The 16,350-nt window shown below is 35.4% G+C and overlaps 1 protein-coding gene across 1 annotated transcript in view; it reads right to left on the bottom strand.

Moving 5' to 3' along the window:
- Positions 1 to 16,350, bottom strand: part of IL1RAPL2 (interleukin 1 receptor accessory protein like 2) — a 637,686-nt gene that overhangs the window by 29,101 nt on the left and 592,235 nt on the right. The window contains exon 8 of the mRNA XM_039256555.1: positions 68 to 213. Within this exon, the coding sequence (XP_039112486.1) occupies positions 68 to 213 (146 nt within the window). The remainder of the gene's footprint in view (positions 1 to 67; positions 214 to 16,350) is intronic.

Below are 16,350 nucleotides of genomic sequence, written 5' to 3'. Positions count from 1 at the left end.
GCATATTTAACTTCAATAGTTACTTGGTATCTAAACAAACCATAGTAATAGCTACAAAAACAAATACCCTTTTTACGCAGCAGAACACTGGCATGTTTCCGTCCATTTCGGTTTTCCACATGGCAGGTATAATTTGCCAGGTCAGCCTCCACCACTGAATCAAAGATGAGTGCCAACTCAACTTCTTTTTCTCCAAGATGCTCTTTGAGGAGCCTGAAATAAAGACAGTATTATTGGTTGAATTCATTTGACTTGAGGAATGAGCAGCTATGCAAAAATTGCAGATGATTATGTAGCTCACAAAGTCTCCATTGGGCATGGCGAACGTTGACTGGGTATTATGTATAGGACCTTCAAAAAGAAACCACAAAAAGTGACTCTTGATGTGAAGATCAGATGGGAAAGGAAAGAAGTGAGGAATTCACTCAGCAAAAAGAAATATAACCATGCCAGTAGGCTTTGATAAATAAGCCATGATTTGTGCAGCAAAATAGGAGGAAACACTGGGCCCAATGTCTAAGCTGAACTTATGAAAACAAATTAGATTTTTATACCATTGCATGAAGAGAAAAATATTGATAGGTGTAGTGTTTGTGTCTGAGGTTAGAGTTTCGACAACAGGGAGTAAGAAAGTAAAGAAGTGAGCCTCAAAAATCGTTGCCTTATAGGAAGAAAACTGAAAGTGGTAAGTGGTCTTCTATCCTCAATTAACCATGAGAAGTCTGTTCTCTACTTTCTTCCTACATTTGTATAATGCAGGCATGTGCCCTGTGCCTTAATCTGCCAATGATGTTGGCCCCTGCCATGGTCCTGTCTTTTTCAGACACTGTTTCCCCTTGTCCTTCTCCTTTCACCCTTCACAGGAAAAACCCTGCCCTGTATGACATTTTCTCATAGTCCTGCCTTTTGCTTTCTGAAGTGAAGTTGCAAAGGGCCTTAAATGGCTAGGAATGGGTTTTTTTTTACAGAGGAACTGAGTTGCCAGGAAACTTTCTTAAGGAGTGTGCCTCCTGTTTCTTTGGAAAGTTACATTCTCACCAAAGGCCAGCTGCCTCCTGAGTGAGGTGATAGTGGGCACGGTGCTGAATTTTCTTTTCTGTCTCCTGCCTTTAACCAAAGAAAAAGCAAATTGCAAGTCTCCGTGGTGGCAATCCTGCTCTTAGGTTCTAGGGTGAGATTCTTAAATACATGTATTTGCAAGATAGAAAACTGGAGCACTGAAGTTAATTATCTCCTTTTTGGATACTTGGTTATGAATGCAAAGATGAACCCTCTGATTTGCTGGCATTTAGCATAAAGTTGGAAAAGAAACCATATTCCAAAGAAACCAGGTTCTACACATACAGGCCTCAAATTTACAAGCTAAAGATGGATCCTTACAAAATCATTAAGTCAATGTGACTTAAATTAACTCAGCTTTAAGTTGGGAAGAATACCTACCATACTCAACTTTGTTGTGAGGGTAAAATAGGTTAAAGTAATTGAAAGAGTGAATACCACTATACACCTGCAAAGGGATGTTATTAAACACCAACATTTCATTATCAAATGTAGAGCATTTACATTTTTGCTCCTACAAAAATATTTATATTTATATTTATTGATATTTAAATTTTGATTGGCTTAATCTCTTCTGGTTTCCCTTTGAGGGAAAGAAGGGCTTAAAATTGTGTTGGTAGAAGAGAGTGCCTGGAATCTGAGAGTCTTCCATACTGAAATGTGAAACCCAGATTATATTCCAAATAGACATGCTTTTAAAATTTACCTTGTTTCTGTACCCTCCCAATGATACACATATCTGAGAGTTCATAATACTGGCATTTGTAACTTGAGTAAGTCTCCTGCCCTTTAAATTATGTACTATCACTGAACTAGATAAATGTAAAGCGTTGTCTTACTACATTTTACTGATAGTCTTTCTATTAACCTTTTTCTTACTGGTTAACATAATTTTTCTCTCTCAACATATACCTAACCAAGGGGAAAATGGGAATTTACTATCTTCATGGTTTGTATTGCATTTTACTTTCTCCATTTTCTCCCTGGTATGGGTAAATCTCACTACATGCAATTCTCTTAGTTCTATGTAACCTGCTATGGAAGAACCCCTTTTAGTGCCAGAAACTGCTTAACCACCACAAATTAAGTTTGATTTAAAGCTTCATTTGTAGTGCAGCCACAGCCTCTGTCAGGCATGAGGCAGAAAGCTGATCCTGTCCTTCCAGACCAAACCTTTCCCTCTTCATTTCTAATGCAGTTTCCAAAAACAGATCTTCACAAGCTGCAGAAAGAATCTGAAGGGAGGATTTGGAAAATGATCTTTCATCCATCTATTAATATATATGAGGTGTCTTAATTATTAGCTCTTGAAAATCTAGAAGTGACTTGCTTTGGGGGAATTAAATAATCAGTCGATGTTTATATCTACAAATCACTCAGTAGAGCAATCATCATTTCCTAGCAAATATTGATATATAACAGTCAACCAATGATTCTTTGTCAGTCCCCTAATAAGTGCATAGCTGTGGGCTAGAAGTTTGGTGTAACATAAATATAAGCATTAAAAGACCAGGTTCCTGCTCCCAGAAAGCATTAAAATTTAAACAAGAGACAAGATCTACATAGTTGAAAAAAATATATAGACATAATGAAGTAAAGAAGAGTGCTTACAATGGACTTCCAAAGAGAAAGAATATTATTGAATAAATTAGCTGTAAAAGGCCTGAGAACAGTTTGCCTAGACAAAAGGAATAAGGGAGTGTTTTCTGGGATGGAAGATAGGAACAGGTTTTTGCAGAATATGTGAAAGAGAGACACTGAAGGGATTGGCTTTGAAATAGAGAATACAAATGAAAAGATCCTGGGATGTATTTTAAATAACTTCAGAAATATTTTATTTGAAGGATCAACAGGGAAAGCAAGTTATATGCAATAGCAAACACTGGAAAAAATAGAAAATAATAATAATACTTTAAGTGACAGGAATCACCACCTTCAAAAGTTTCAGTTAAGACCTAGTCTTAAAAACTAATACTAGAAAAAGTTTGGAAGTTGTCACTCTCATCCACAAGAAAAAGAGCTGAAGAAAATGAAAATTAACAGTTCTTAGATCAATCACAGAGCTGAATCACAGGAAAACCCTTGCCCCCAAAACTTTAGAAAGAAGCAAATACTGAGAAATACAGTATACTGGGAGCAGAAACCAAGGAGCAAGAGCCAGTACAGGTAGAAACTATAACCGGTAAGTCACTGTAGGCCCACTACGGACTAGCCTGAGAGGTAAAACGCCGTGAAATATAATCTTTTGAATACCCCACATTTTCATGAGTTTTGCTTCTAAGAGCCCTACCGGGGTTTTAGGGTGAAGATCACAGAAAAATCTCCCTATAATTCTGTCAGGGGAATTAACAAAAGCAATCAACCCAGAGCACTCGTGCTTCTTAACAAAGGCCTGCCCTCAAGGAAAACTCTTTTATCAGAGCCTAAACTACTTGAATTGTAACCAAACCTAGCCTACCTGAGGGAAGAGAACTGCAATACTCAACTCCAGCCACCCCCTCAAGCTTTCCTGTCTCACTTAAAAAGAGGAGGAAAGCTGAGAAGCAGTTGTAAAGGTCATAGTTCAAAGGCACAGGCTCACTGAAAGACTGAGATTTTATCATAAGATTATAGAATGCTTACCACCAATCAGGCTCCTGTATGATAACAAGGGCTTTCAGCTGAAAGAACTGCAAAGCTCAGACCCTATTTAAGAAGCAGTCTCTAGGAAAACACAAAGAAAACAGTGGAGACATAAACAAGTACATTATAGGAAATTTTAGCCTCTTATAGCTAAAATATAAAATATAAAATATAGCCAACTATAGCAAACAGTAAACACAGCCTAACAACATAAACATAAAATCTCACACTAAAACCAGTTACCTCAGTTCCTTTTACCTGGTGCATAATATGTGGCTTTCAACAACAACAAAATATTACCCAAAAAATGTTAAAAAGCAAAACAAAAACAAACAACAACAAAAAACCACAACAAACAAAAAACAAACAAACAAACAAAAATCCAAACCCCAAAGAATGCAGTCTGAAGAGACCATGTACACATTAGAACCATAATCAGATATGGCAGAGATTTTGGAATGATCAGACTGGGAATGAAAGATAAATATGTTTAATATGTTAAGGGCTCCAATGGAACAAATGACCAATATCTATCAACAGATGGGCAATGTAACCAGAGAGATAGAAATTCTAAGAAAGAATCAAAAGAAAATGCTAGAAATAAAAAACGCAGTAACAGTAATAAAAGTAATGTCTTTTATGGGCTCAACAATAGACTGGACACAAATGAAGAATGAATTAGTGATCTTGAAGATATATCAGTAGAAATTCCTAAACTAAAATGTAAAGGGAAAAAAGTCTGAAAAAAAAGGAACAAAATATAACTCCTAAGGGATAATTACAAAAAGAGTAAGATGCATGTAATGGAAATACCAAAATTAGAATAAAGAGAGAAAGGAAAAATAGAAATATTTAAAGTATTAGAGCTGAGAATTTTGCAAAATTAATGAAATGCTCCAAACCAATGATTGCAAGAACCTCAGAGAATACCAATCAGAATGAATACTAAAAAATGTACACCTTGATATATCATATTCTAACTGCAGTAAATAGAAACAAAGAGAACATCTTGAAATAATCCACAGGAAATAAAAGTACCTATACAAGAACAAGAACAGGAAATACATCAGATTTATTTTTTAGAAATCATGCAAGCAAGAAAAGTGCAGTGAAATATTTAAAGTGGTGAAAAATACTCCAACAACCTAAAATTCTGTATGCATTGAAATTATTCATCAAAAGTGAAGGATAAATAGACTTTATCAGACAAATAAAACTGAGAGAACTTGTTGCCATTAGACCTGTCTTACAAGAAGTGTTAAAAGAAGTTCCCTGGAAAAAAATGAAAATGATATAGATCAGAAATTTGGATCTACATAATGAAAGAAAGAATATTAGAGATAGAATAAATTAAGGTAAAACATTTTAGTTTTCATATTCATAATTTATCTAACATGAAACAGTTTGTTTAAAATAATAATAGCAATAATAGTAGTTATAAGAAAAACAAATTCTGAGAACCTAATGTACGGCACAGTGACTATAGTTAATATGATACTGTATATCTGAAAGTTGCTGAAAGTAGATCTTAGGCATTCTTATCACATTAAAAAAAGAGTTATTTATGTTAACTGTGTGAGCTGATGGGTGTGTTATCTTGATCTTGTTATTCATTCTACAATGTATATGTCTATCAAATTATCATTGTATACTTTAAATATATACAAGTATATTTGTGAATCATTTTTTAATACAGCTAAGTTATACATATGCAAAATAGTAGCATCAAGGTATTTGGTGATTATAGTTTATGGATAAGTGAAATAAATGACTGTTATAAGGTACCTGCACTACATATTAAGCAGTATAGTATTAGTTGAAAGTGGACTTAGCTTCATTCTAAATGTATATTGCAAACTGTAGGCCTATCACTAAATTTTCTAAAAGTACAATTGATATGCTAAGAGAAAAGAGAAAATAAAGGCACATAAAATGCTCAATTAAAACCAGAGAAGCCATGAAAAGGAAATTAAGAAAACAATCCCATTTACAATGGCAACAAAGGTAATAAAATGCTTAGGAATAAACTTAACCAAAGAGGTGAATGATATGTAAAGTGAAAATTATAAAATGTTGATGAAGGAAATTAAAGAAAGCAGAGATAAATGGAAAGACATCCTGTATTCAGATTGGAAGAATTATTATTGTTAAAATGTCTACACCATCGAAAGTGATCTATAGATTCAGTGTATCCCTTATCAAAATCCCAATGGTGTTTTTTACAGAAATAGAAAAAAAAATCTTAAAATATATGGAATCACTAAAGATCCCAAAAGGCCAAAACAATCTTGAACAGAAAGAGCAAAGCCAGAGGGATCACACTTCCTGATTTCAAATTACATTAGAAAGCTATTATAATCAAAACTGTATAGCTCTAGTATAAAAACAGACATATAGACATTAAGAACAGTATAGAGAACCCATAATAAATCCACAATCTAGTCAATAGATTTTCAAAAAGCATGTCAAAAATATACAATGGGGAAAGTATAATCTCTTCAGTAGGTTTTACTGGGAAAACTGTACATCCACATACAGGAGAATAAAATTGGACCCTTATCTGACATCATATACAAACCTCAACCCCAAAAAAGATTAAAGACTTAAGAATAAGACCTGAAACTGTAATACTACTAGAAGAAAACATAGGGAAAATCTTTTTGACATTGATCTAGGCAATGATTTTTTGTATATTATACCAAAAGCATAGGCAAGAGAAGCAAAACAAATAACAAACATGCAAATAAGAAAGATAAGTGGGATTAAAACAAACTAAAAAGTTTCTAAAATACCATATGGTCTCACTTATATGTGAAATCTAAAAAAATTAAAAAACACAAGCTCATAAATACAGACAGCAAATTGATGGAGAGGCAGGAGGTTGTGGGGTGGCAAAATGAGTGATGGGAATCAAAAGGTACAAATTTCCAATTACAAAACAGATAAGTTGATGGGGATGTAATTACAGCATGGCAACTATAGTTAATAATACTGTGTTATATACTTGAAAGTTTCTGAGACTAAATCTTAAATTTCTCATTATAAGAAAAAAATTTTGTAACTATGTTTGGTGACAAATGTAACTAGACTTATTGTGGTGATTATTTTGCAATATATACAAATATAAAATCATTATGTTGTACACCTGGAACTAATGTAATGTTGTATGTCAATTATATTTCTATCAAAAAAGAGAGTGGAAAGATAACTTAGGGAATAGGAGAAAATATTTGCAAATGATATATCTGATAAGGGGTTAAAATCCAAAACATATAAGGAACTCATAGCCCCATATAAAAACAAAACAAAACAAAATAAATAACCTTATTAAAAATGGGCAAAGGACCTGAAAAGATATTTCTTCAAAGAAGACATATAAGTGGCCAATGGGTATTGCTCATTTTCAAGGGAATCAAATCAAAATCACAATGAGTTATCATCTCCCACCTGTTAGAATGGCTATTATCAGAAAGACAAAAGATGAAAATTGTTGGCCATGATGTGGATAAAAGGGAACTCTGTACACTGTTAGTTGGAATATTAATTGGTACATCCACTATGGACAACAATCCAGAGATTCCTCAAAAAATTAAAAATAGGGGCACCTGGGCAACTCAGTTGGTTAAGTGTCCAAATTTGGCTCAGGTCACAATCTTGCGGTTGGTGCATTTGAGCCCAATGTCAGGCTCTGTGCAGATAGCTCAGAGCCTAGAGCCTACTTCAGATTTTGTTTCTCCCTCCCTCTCTCTGCTTCTCTCCTGTTCATACTCTGTCTCTCTCTCTCATAAATAAATAAACATTAAAAAAAATTGAACTACCATTTGATCCAGCAATCCCACTTCTGGGTATATATGTAAAGTAAATGAAATCAGGATCTCAAATATGTATTTTCACTTTCATGCTCATTTCAGTATTATTCATAATAGCCCAAATACGAAAACAACCTGTGGCCATCAATGGATGAATGGTCAAAAAATGTGGTTTATACATACAATAGAATATTATTCAGTTTTAAAAAAAGAAGGAAACCTCGGGGCACCTGGGTGGCTCAGTCAGTTAAGCATTTGACTTGGCTCCGGTCATGATCTCACTGTTTGTGAGTTTGAGCCCCCAATCAAGCTTCATGCTGACAATCTGGTTCCTGCTTGGGATTCTCTTTCTCTGCCCCTCCCACATGTGTGCACGTGCGTGCTCTCTCTCTCTCTCTCTGTTTCTCTCTCTCTCTCTGTCTCATAAAATAAACAATGAATAAGAATTGAACCTTGCCATTTGCCATTTGCAACAACATAAAAGAACCTGAAAAATACTATACTAAGTGAAATAAGTCAAAGAATGAAATACACTTTATGATATGACATAATTTCTGTGTGGAATCTAAAAAGGCCAAACTCATGATAACAGAATGGAATGGTGGTTACCAGGAAGTGGAGGGTGGAAGAAATGGGGAAATGCTGGTCATTCAGTTATAAAATGAATAAGTTCTAAAGACCTAATATACAGCATGATAACTATAGTTAGTAATAAGGGTACTGTATACTTGAAATTTGCTAGGAGAGTAAATCTCAAATGTTTTCACCATACACACAAAAAACATGGTAACTATGTATGGTGGTGGATAAGTTAACAGCTTGATTGTGGTTTAGCTTGATTCACAATGTTACAAATATAGCAAAACCTTATGTTGTGTAACTTAAATATGCACAGTTTTTTATATTTATACCTGAACAAAACTGGAATTTTTTAATCTAGCATGAAATAAAGGGGTAAGATTGGATTCACCCCAAAATAAAATAAATGAAAATGTCGAATTCCAACTTCCATTCATCCTAAATGGTCCCTTAAACCAAACTGAGCCCTCCTGTTACATATAGGTATACAGTCTCTAGGTTATTATTATGAGTACGAGTAATTATTGTGCAGGAATGAAGATTGAAGATATCAAGAATAGGAATATGTTTAAAAAACTCTTAGGGGTGCCTGGGTGGCTCAGTTGGTTAAGTGTTAGACTCTTGATTTCAAGTCAGGTAATGATCTTATTGTTCCTGCATTTGAGTCTCACACTGGGCTCTGTGCTGATAGTGTAGAGCCTCTTGGGATTCTCCCATTCTCCCTCTCTCTACCCCTTCCCTGCTAACTCTCGGTGTCTCTCTCTCTCAAAATAAATAAACTTAAAAAATAAAAAGTAAATAAAAATAAAATGAAGTTGCTGGGAAGCAGCTTCAATTGAAAAACTCAAACCAGGGAACCTGGGTGGCTCAGTAGGTTGAGCGTCCAACTTCAGCTCAGGTCACAATCTCACAGCTCCTGGGTTTGAGCCCCGTGTTGGGCTCTGTGCTGGCAGCTTGGAGCCAGGAGCCTGCTTTGGATTCTGTGTTTTCCCCCTCTCTCTCTACCCCTCCCCCACTCATGCTCTGTCTCTGTCTGTCAAAAATAAACATTAAAAAAGTTTTAAAAACTCAAATAAAATCTTTATTTTAGTGGGTTTTTTTTTTTTTGAAGTTTATTTATTTTGAGAGAGAGTGCATGGGAAAGGCAGAGATGAGGAGAGGGATAATTCCAAGCAGGCTTTGCACTGTCCACAAGGAGCCTGATGCAGAGCTCAAAGTCAAGAACTGTGAGAAGGTAAACTGAGCCAAAATCAAGAGTTGGATGATTAACCGACTGAGCCATCTAGGTGCCCTCTTTTAATGTCATTTTTAGGGCCTATTAAAGCTTTATTAGTCAGAGACCAGGATTAAGCCTATAATCTGAAAAACTCAGATTTATTGACTGAATGCACTGAGGGTGGGAGACTCCAGAATAAGTGTGGATGATTCCTTGACTGAAGGTAGGAAGAAAGCATCTTTTGTAATGTTTGGATTTACTGAAGATTCTGAGTAGAGCCTATGGAAGCCCTGATAAATTCTGGATTGGTTGGGATTTTTAAGGTAGGATTGGGAAAAGGGAGGATTGAACAACTGTCATGAGGTAAGGCTTAGCAATTGGGTATGCCCAGTAATATATGAAAATAGCAAAGTAGGTCTGGGGCATCACTGGTAAGAAATCAGTAGCCATTCAAAGGAGGCGGGGGTCGTTATGGCATTTTACAACTGCTGCATGACCTTGGGGAAAACAGTGTTTTCTGTTAACTTTGCAGCTGGCTTTATCTGCCTGTCCTCCCAGGCTGATTAACAGCAGGACTGCTTACTCTCAGCCCAGACTGATTTTTTACTCTCAGTCCCAAGCAGATTTTGACTCTACATCCCAAATGTGCACTGGGAAGAAACATTCTGGGCAACTGAGGATTCTTGCTAGTTGTATTTTCATGAATTTGGTCTAGCTCCACTGGTACTGTGAATGAACAGCTTTTCCTCAGTCTCTAAACCATTTTTTTTAATTCTGTAAAATAAACTGATAACTATTTATCTCAGATGGTTATCATGAAAATCCCAATGTGATTTAGGATTCCAAAATGCTTTTGCAATCTACTGTGTCTTATAAAAACATGAAGAGGAATTATTATTATTACTATTATTGTTTTTTTTTCTTTTACCAATTATAGGTTCTTAGAGAAGCCCATTAATATAAGACATTACATGTGAGATAGGGCATCTAGACTCTACTCAGTAAATGAAGAGATTTAAGAAATATGTCTTAGGCTTTAAATATTTTATGCATAGGTCAAGGCTAAGATCCACTGTGTAACTAGAATGTGAATAGCAGCAGCATCACTCCTCTAAAATGTATCCTTCAGATAAGTGGCTAATTAAGACTGTCCCTAGGTAAAAATCACACTGCTTATAAAGTTTACTTCTCCACTGAAGCCTCCTCATGACTTACAAAATCTACATTCACATATAGGTCATAAGATTTGAAACTTATTTAGAACAAAGACAAAGTGGTTGATCAGTGTTCCTCCTTCCTGTAAGTTGAGCTCAGAATAGGGGAAAAGAGATGGTGTGTGTGTGTGTGTGTGTGTGTGTGTGTGTGTGTGTTAGCCCAATTTGAGGAAGGCCAACAGGTTGGGTGCTTCAAGGCACTGAAAAAATGTAGTGAGAAGTTGCTTAAATAGAGCACATCATTTTGCCTTGGGCTATCTGGGACTTCAATAATTTCTTCTATATTTTGGGAGCAAGCTACATATTCACAGCTCTATATTTTCAATTGATTAGTTATGAAAAGGTTATTTTGTGTCTTTAATATAGACTCACTTTATTTCAAGAATAAAATCTTTTCATAGCTATATCACATTTCCCTCTTTGTTAAGAGCATCTTACTCATTCAAGGAGAAGATGTTAAGGTAAAGAAATGGGAACAGAACGCTAGAAAGTAGTGGAAGTAGGAGTGAAGAAACTAAAACTAAAAACAAAGCTGATATTCAACTTATAGCCTTTCAGGAATTGAAAGTAAAAAAATTGTTCGTATTTTAAGAAGCTTGTTTGAAAAACCTTAAGATAAACTGAATGTTTTTCAGCTCAAGAATTGTAAAAAAAAATTGGTAAACTGTCTCATGGTATTGCCTAAGGGGTAAAAGAACATTAGATATTGGATGGGAAGATTTTTAAAGTGAGAATTATAATGAAAAATTATTCTCCATTGGGGAAAAGTAATTGCACTGAAATTCATGCAGTCTCCTTTGACAATCAGATGCAATTCGCAAACCTGCAGGCAAGCTTAGAGACAATTGTTGTTTAATAGAAGTTCAATTTCTCTGACATTTTTTATTAGCACTGTGGAATACATACCTCACTATCAAATTCTTTTATTTTTTATAATTCTCAAGCCTCTAGTAGGATTAATTAAAAGGTAATTCTATAAAGACATGGAACTGGATTGGCCTTTTTAGAATTCTCACACCCAAATGCTACCACTCTTTTTCATGAACTCTCTTATGCCACTTTGCAAACTCTTCCCAGTAAGTTTTAACAGAGGGGAAAATATTAGGATGTCCTTTCCTAATGACAGTTTCCATTGGGCCTCCTTCCAGTAATGATTTGCCTTCTCTGAATAGACATGGTAGAGCTTATAGGAAGCAGCTTGTTGCAATGACTTTAAAATGGTAGATAAAAATAACGAAACTTACGCAAATGCAGCTCATGCTACTGCACATACCAAATTCCTTCGATATCCCTAAGGATGACATCTTCTGGGATCACTGGAAAATGTGGGATGCAGTTTAAGGGATAGGCTGGCAGTTGTGAATGGATATTATATTTGGATTCAGGTTTTCTTAGAGCTCAATCTCTTATCAACATCAGATAATTGGGAAGGCTATTCCAATTTCTGCTAAAGGAGAATCTGTATGCCCAGATTGGAGCCTGAGTGCTTTGGCAATAGGTTGCAAGTCAGAAAATGCAAGGAGCCACGGTGGTCAAAGTAACCCAGAGAGCAAACAAATGATAACTCCAAAATCCTCCTCAGGATATTTTTTAAACTTTTAAAAAACGTTTTATTTATTTCTGAGAGAGAGAGAGTGTGAGCAGGGGAGGATCAGAGAGAGGGAGAGAGCACAGAGCCAAACGCGGGACTCAAACCCACAGACCTTAAGATCATGCCCTGAACTGAAGTCAGACACTTAACCAACTGAGCCATCCAGGCATCCTTCCTCAGGACTTGATCAAATATGCTAGTCAAGCTGCAGGAAAACTGTGCACTCGCTGCAGTCGGAGGACATTGTGTCATCAAACTTTTGGTGAATATCCAAGCTTTAACCCTAGATAGATTTTTTTCAAAGTTCTCTATTCCTCAGGGGCAATACTAAGAGAGAAAAAGTTGCAAGACCTACTTCTAGGATCAAATTGCTGCCCAGGAAATTGAGAACCTAGACAGTGTGACCAGTCCTTCTGCCAGATAACAGTATCTCTGTGGTAGACTGTCCATAATTCAGCTGCTTGAGAGCAATTTATTTACTCCCCACTTCTTAGACCTATGGGTCAGTGCACTTCTGATATGCATGCACAACATAAGAGCTATGATTCAATTAAAATATGAAGCAAATACAGTACCCTGAGGGAAAGCCATGCATCCAGAAAGAAATTTTGTTTCCAGAAATGCTTTCAAGAGGAAACCTCAACTTAACGTCTTCAGCATTCTATCAGAACTGTTCTCTTTGGAGAAAATGTGTGGACTATGAAAGAATGCAGATCTTCTCTTAGTTGAACTAATGGCATGATTAGCATTTTTTAATGAAACTACCAGATTTGTTCCATCTGCCATACTGTATAAAAATCTTGTATGCTTTCATTCAAGGACATTGGCTTTGGAAGCTAGAAGACAGAATCTAGTAATTAACTTCTGTGTTAGTATATCCTGAAGGAATTCCTGCATTCACACAAGACTTCAAATAGATCAAGATTACATAATTAATATTACAAAATGGCTGACTGTGTGTTTATCTTGGCTAGGAATCCATGCCTTTTTGTTTGCACTTCTCTGAAGGTGTTTCTAGTTAGCCAGTACAGTTTGGTAAAATTTTCAGAACAAGTCCCATGTTACTTTCCTCCACTGCAAATATATGTAAGCACCCTTTTTTATAGGGAGGGTTGGGGAGAGTGGAGGAAGATGTAACAAGAGCAAATAAACAATGACATTTTGCAAGTCCTGAAAGGTTGACTTCCTATAGCACTATCTGGTTGGTTCATTTGCACCTAATAAAGTGGCTTGGACTAGACCCAAATGTTTCATATATGTATGCTTTGTCTCTCACCATTTTAATCATTTGCTGATAGAGAGCAGCAGCAGTGCCTAACTTTTCTTTTGTAAAATGGTATAACTACATGACAGATTCTTAAAAAGTTAAATGACCCTGGAGGAAAAAAAAAGAACAATAGGTAAAAAAATAATGAAGTTTGAATAAAATATGGATTTCAGTTAATGATAATATATCAATTTTGGTTCGTTAATTATAATAAATGTACCATAGTAACTTAAGGTATTAGTAATAGGGAAAACTGGGCATAAGGTGTGTAGGAAATCTCTGTACTATCTGCTATGGGTTCAATGTTTAATTTTGTTTTTTACAATTATTTCTTTTTAAGAGACAGAGCATGAGCAGGAGAGGGGCAGAGAGAGAAAGAGACACAGAATCTGAAGACAGGCTCCAGGCTCTGAGCTGTCAGCACAGAGCCTGACGCGGGGCTAGAACCCAGGAACCGTGAGATCACGACCTGAGCTGAAGTCGGACGCCTAACCAACTGAGCCACCCAAGCGCTCCTTATAAATAATTCTTAACTATTAACTCCTATTCAAAGTTTATGTTTCCTAATTCAAGTAAAGGTTTATGAAATTAATGCAACTGAATTTCTTTTAAATTATTTTAGAAGATACATGTTTATAATTTTTCTCAATGCATTTGCCTGTAAAATATTTTAAAGGTTACCCTTCATAAACAAAAAAAAAAAACTGGTCCTCAAAGGACAAGTTATAGGTACAATGGTACATATTAGCAAAAATTTCCACTACCAAAAAGCTCAGCGCTATATTTTATGATCAGGGTAGTAGTTATATGAACTGAAGATAATTCTCTCTCTTTTCCTCTGCATGACCGACTGGATTTTTCTAATTAAATAGATTTAATGTGGGTATGATTGTCATATAATAAACAGCACACAATTTAAAGTATACAATCTGTAAGAGCTGATTGATTTATATATGTATACACTTATGAAATTATCACTATAGTCATGATAATGAACATATAAATAGCCCACAAGTTTCTCTTTTGTAATCCCTACCTCCTGCCCTACTTTTACAACAGTTTTGTCACTGTAAGTCATTTTGCATTTTTTAGAATTTTATATAAATGAAATACTGCAGTATGTGCTCTTTTTGGTCTGGAGTATTTCAGTTATTCAATTATTTTGAGATTCATCCATCTTGTTAAATGTAGTAATAGTTCATTCTTCTTTACTGCCAAGTAGTATTCCATTATATGGATATAAACTGTCTGGTTACTTGTTGATGGCTTTTTGGGTTGTTTCCAGTTTAAGGACTATTACACATAGAACTGCTATGAATATTCATGTGTGCATCTTTGCATTCCCATATATTTCCTTTTTTCTTGAATAAATACTGAGACATGGAGTGGTTGAACTCTATAGTGGGTGTGCATTTAACTATATTAATTCATTTTTTAGTCTGTTTTACAAACATTTTTTATAATAATTATAGGTTTACAGAAAAATTGAGAAGATATAATTGTGAAGATAGTCTACCTGGGCTGCTATAACAAAAATTCCATAGACTGAGTGGTTAAGCAATAAATACTTATTTCTCATGGTTCTAAAGACCAGAAAGTTCAAGATCAAGGCACCAGCAGATTTAATGCCTGAAGAGGGTTTATTTCCTCATTTATAATGGTTGTCTCACTACACTCTGATCTTTTCTGAAAAGAGAAAACTCTTTAGAGTCTCTTTTGTAAGGGCACTAATCCCATCCTTTAGGGCTTCTCTCTCATGACCTAATCAAATTCCCAAATCCCCACCCCCAATACCATATGAATGTTTGTTCTGGGGGGGGGTATAAACATTGAGTCCATGGGGTGCTTGGGTGGCTCCCTTGCTCATGCTGTCTCTATCTCTCTCTCAAAATAAATAAAACATTAAAAAATTTAAAAAAATAATTATTTATAAGTAGTATATTGAGGGGGGCCTGGGAGGCTCAGTTGGTTAAGTGTCCGACTGTGGCTCAAGTCATGATCTCACGATTTGTGAGTTCGAGCCCGGTGTTAGGCTCTGTGCTGACAGCTCAGAGCCTGAAGCTTGATTAAGATTCTATGTCTCCCTCTCTCTCTACCCCTCCCCCGCTCATGGTCTGTCTGTCTGTCTCTCTCTCAAAAATAAATAAACATTAAAAAATTATAATTAGTATATTGATTATTTTTTCTGAACATCTGTTATGTGCCACGTAATCAACTGCAAATTTTTTTAAATGGCTTTATTGAGATACAATTCACATATCATACAATTCATCCATTTAAAATGTACAATTAACTATTTTTTAGTATATTCACAGATATGTGCAACCACTGCCACAGTCAATTTTGTAACATTTTTATCACCTCAAAAAGAAGCTTCAGACTCTTTAATGGGTACAGGGTGTTGTTTTGGAGTAATGAAAATTTTCTGCAACTAGATAGTGGTTATGGTTGCACAACATTGTGAATGTACCAAGTGTCACTAACTTGTACACTTTAAAATAGTGAATTTTATGTTATATTGTATCCACCTCACTAAAAAGATATCACCCATACACCTTAAGTATTTAACCCTATACCTCTGTCCCTCCAACCCTAAGCAACCCCTAACCTACTTTCTGGCTTTATAGATATGCTTATTCTAGACATAGCACATTGTAGTTTTTTTCCCCCCCCGTTGGCTTCTTTCACTTAATATGTTTTCAAGGTTCATCCATGTTGCTGTGTATATCAGTACTTTATTCATTCCTTTTAATGGCTGAATAACAGTTCATTGTATGAACATACCAGATTTTATTTATCCATTCATCAGTTGATAGAAATTTAGACTGTTTCCACCTTTTGTCTATTATGAATAATGCTGCAGTGAACATTTGTGTACAAGTTTTTCCATAGATGCATGTTATGATTTTTCTTGGTTATATATTGAGATATACTGAGAAGAGGACTTGCTGATAATTATATGTTTAATGATTTGAAGAACTGACAGAGTGTTA

This window comes from Hyaena hyaena, unplaced genomic scaffold (genome assembly GCF_003009895.1).
Source record: "Hyaena hyaena isolate Hyena2069 unplaced genomic scaffold, ASM300989v1 scaffold_576, whole genome shotgun sequence".
Classification (NCBI taxonomy): Eukaryota; Metazoa; Chordata; class Mammalia; order Carnivora; family Hyaenidae; genus Hyaena; species Hyaena hyaena.
Note: the sequence above shows the minus strand (reverse complement) of the source record. Positions and strands in the feature narration are given on the sequence as shown.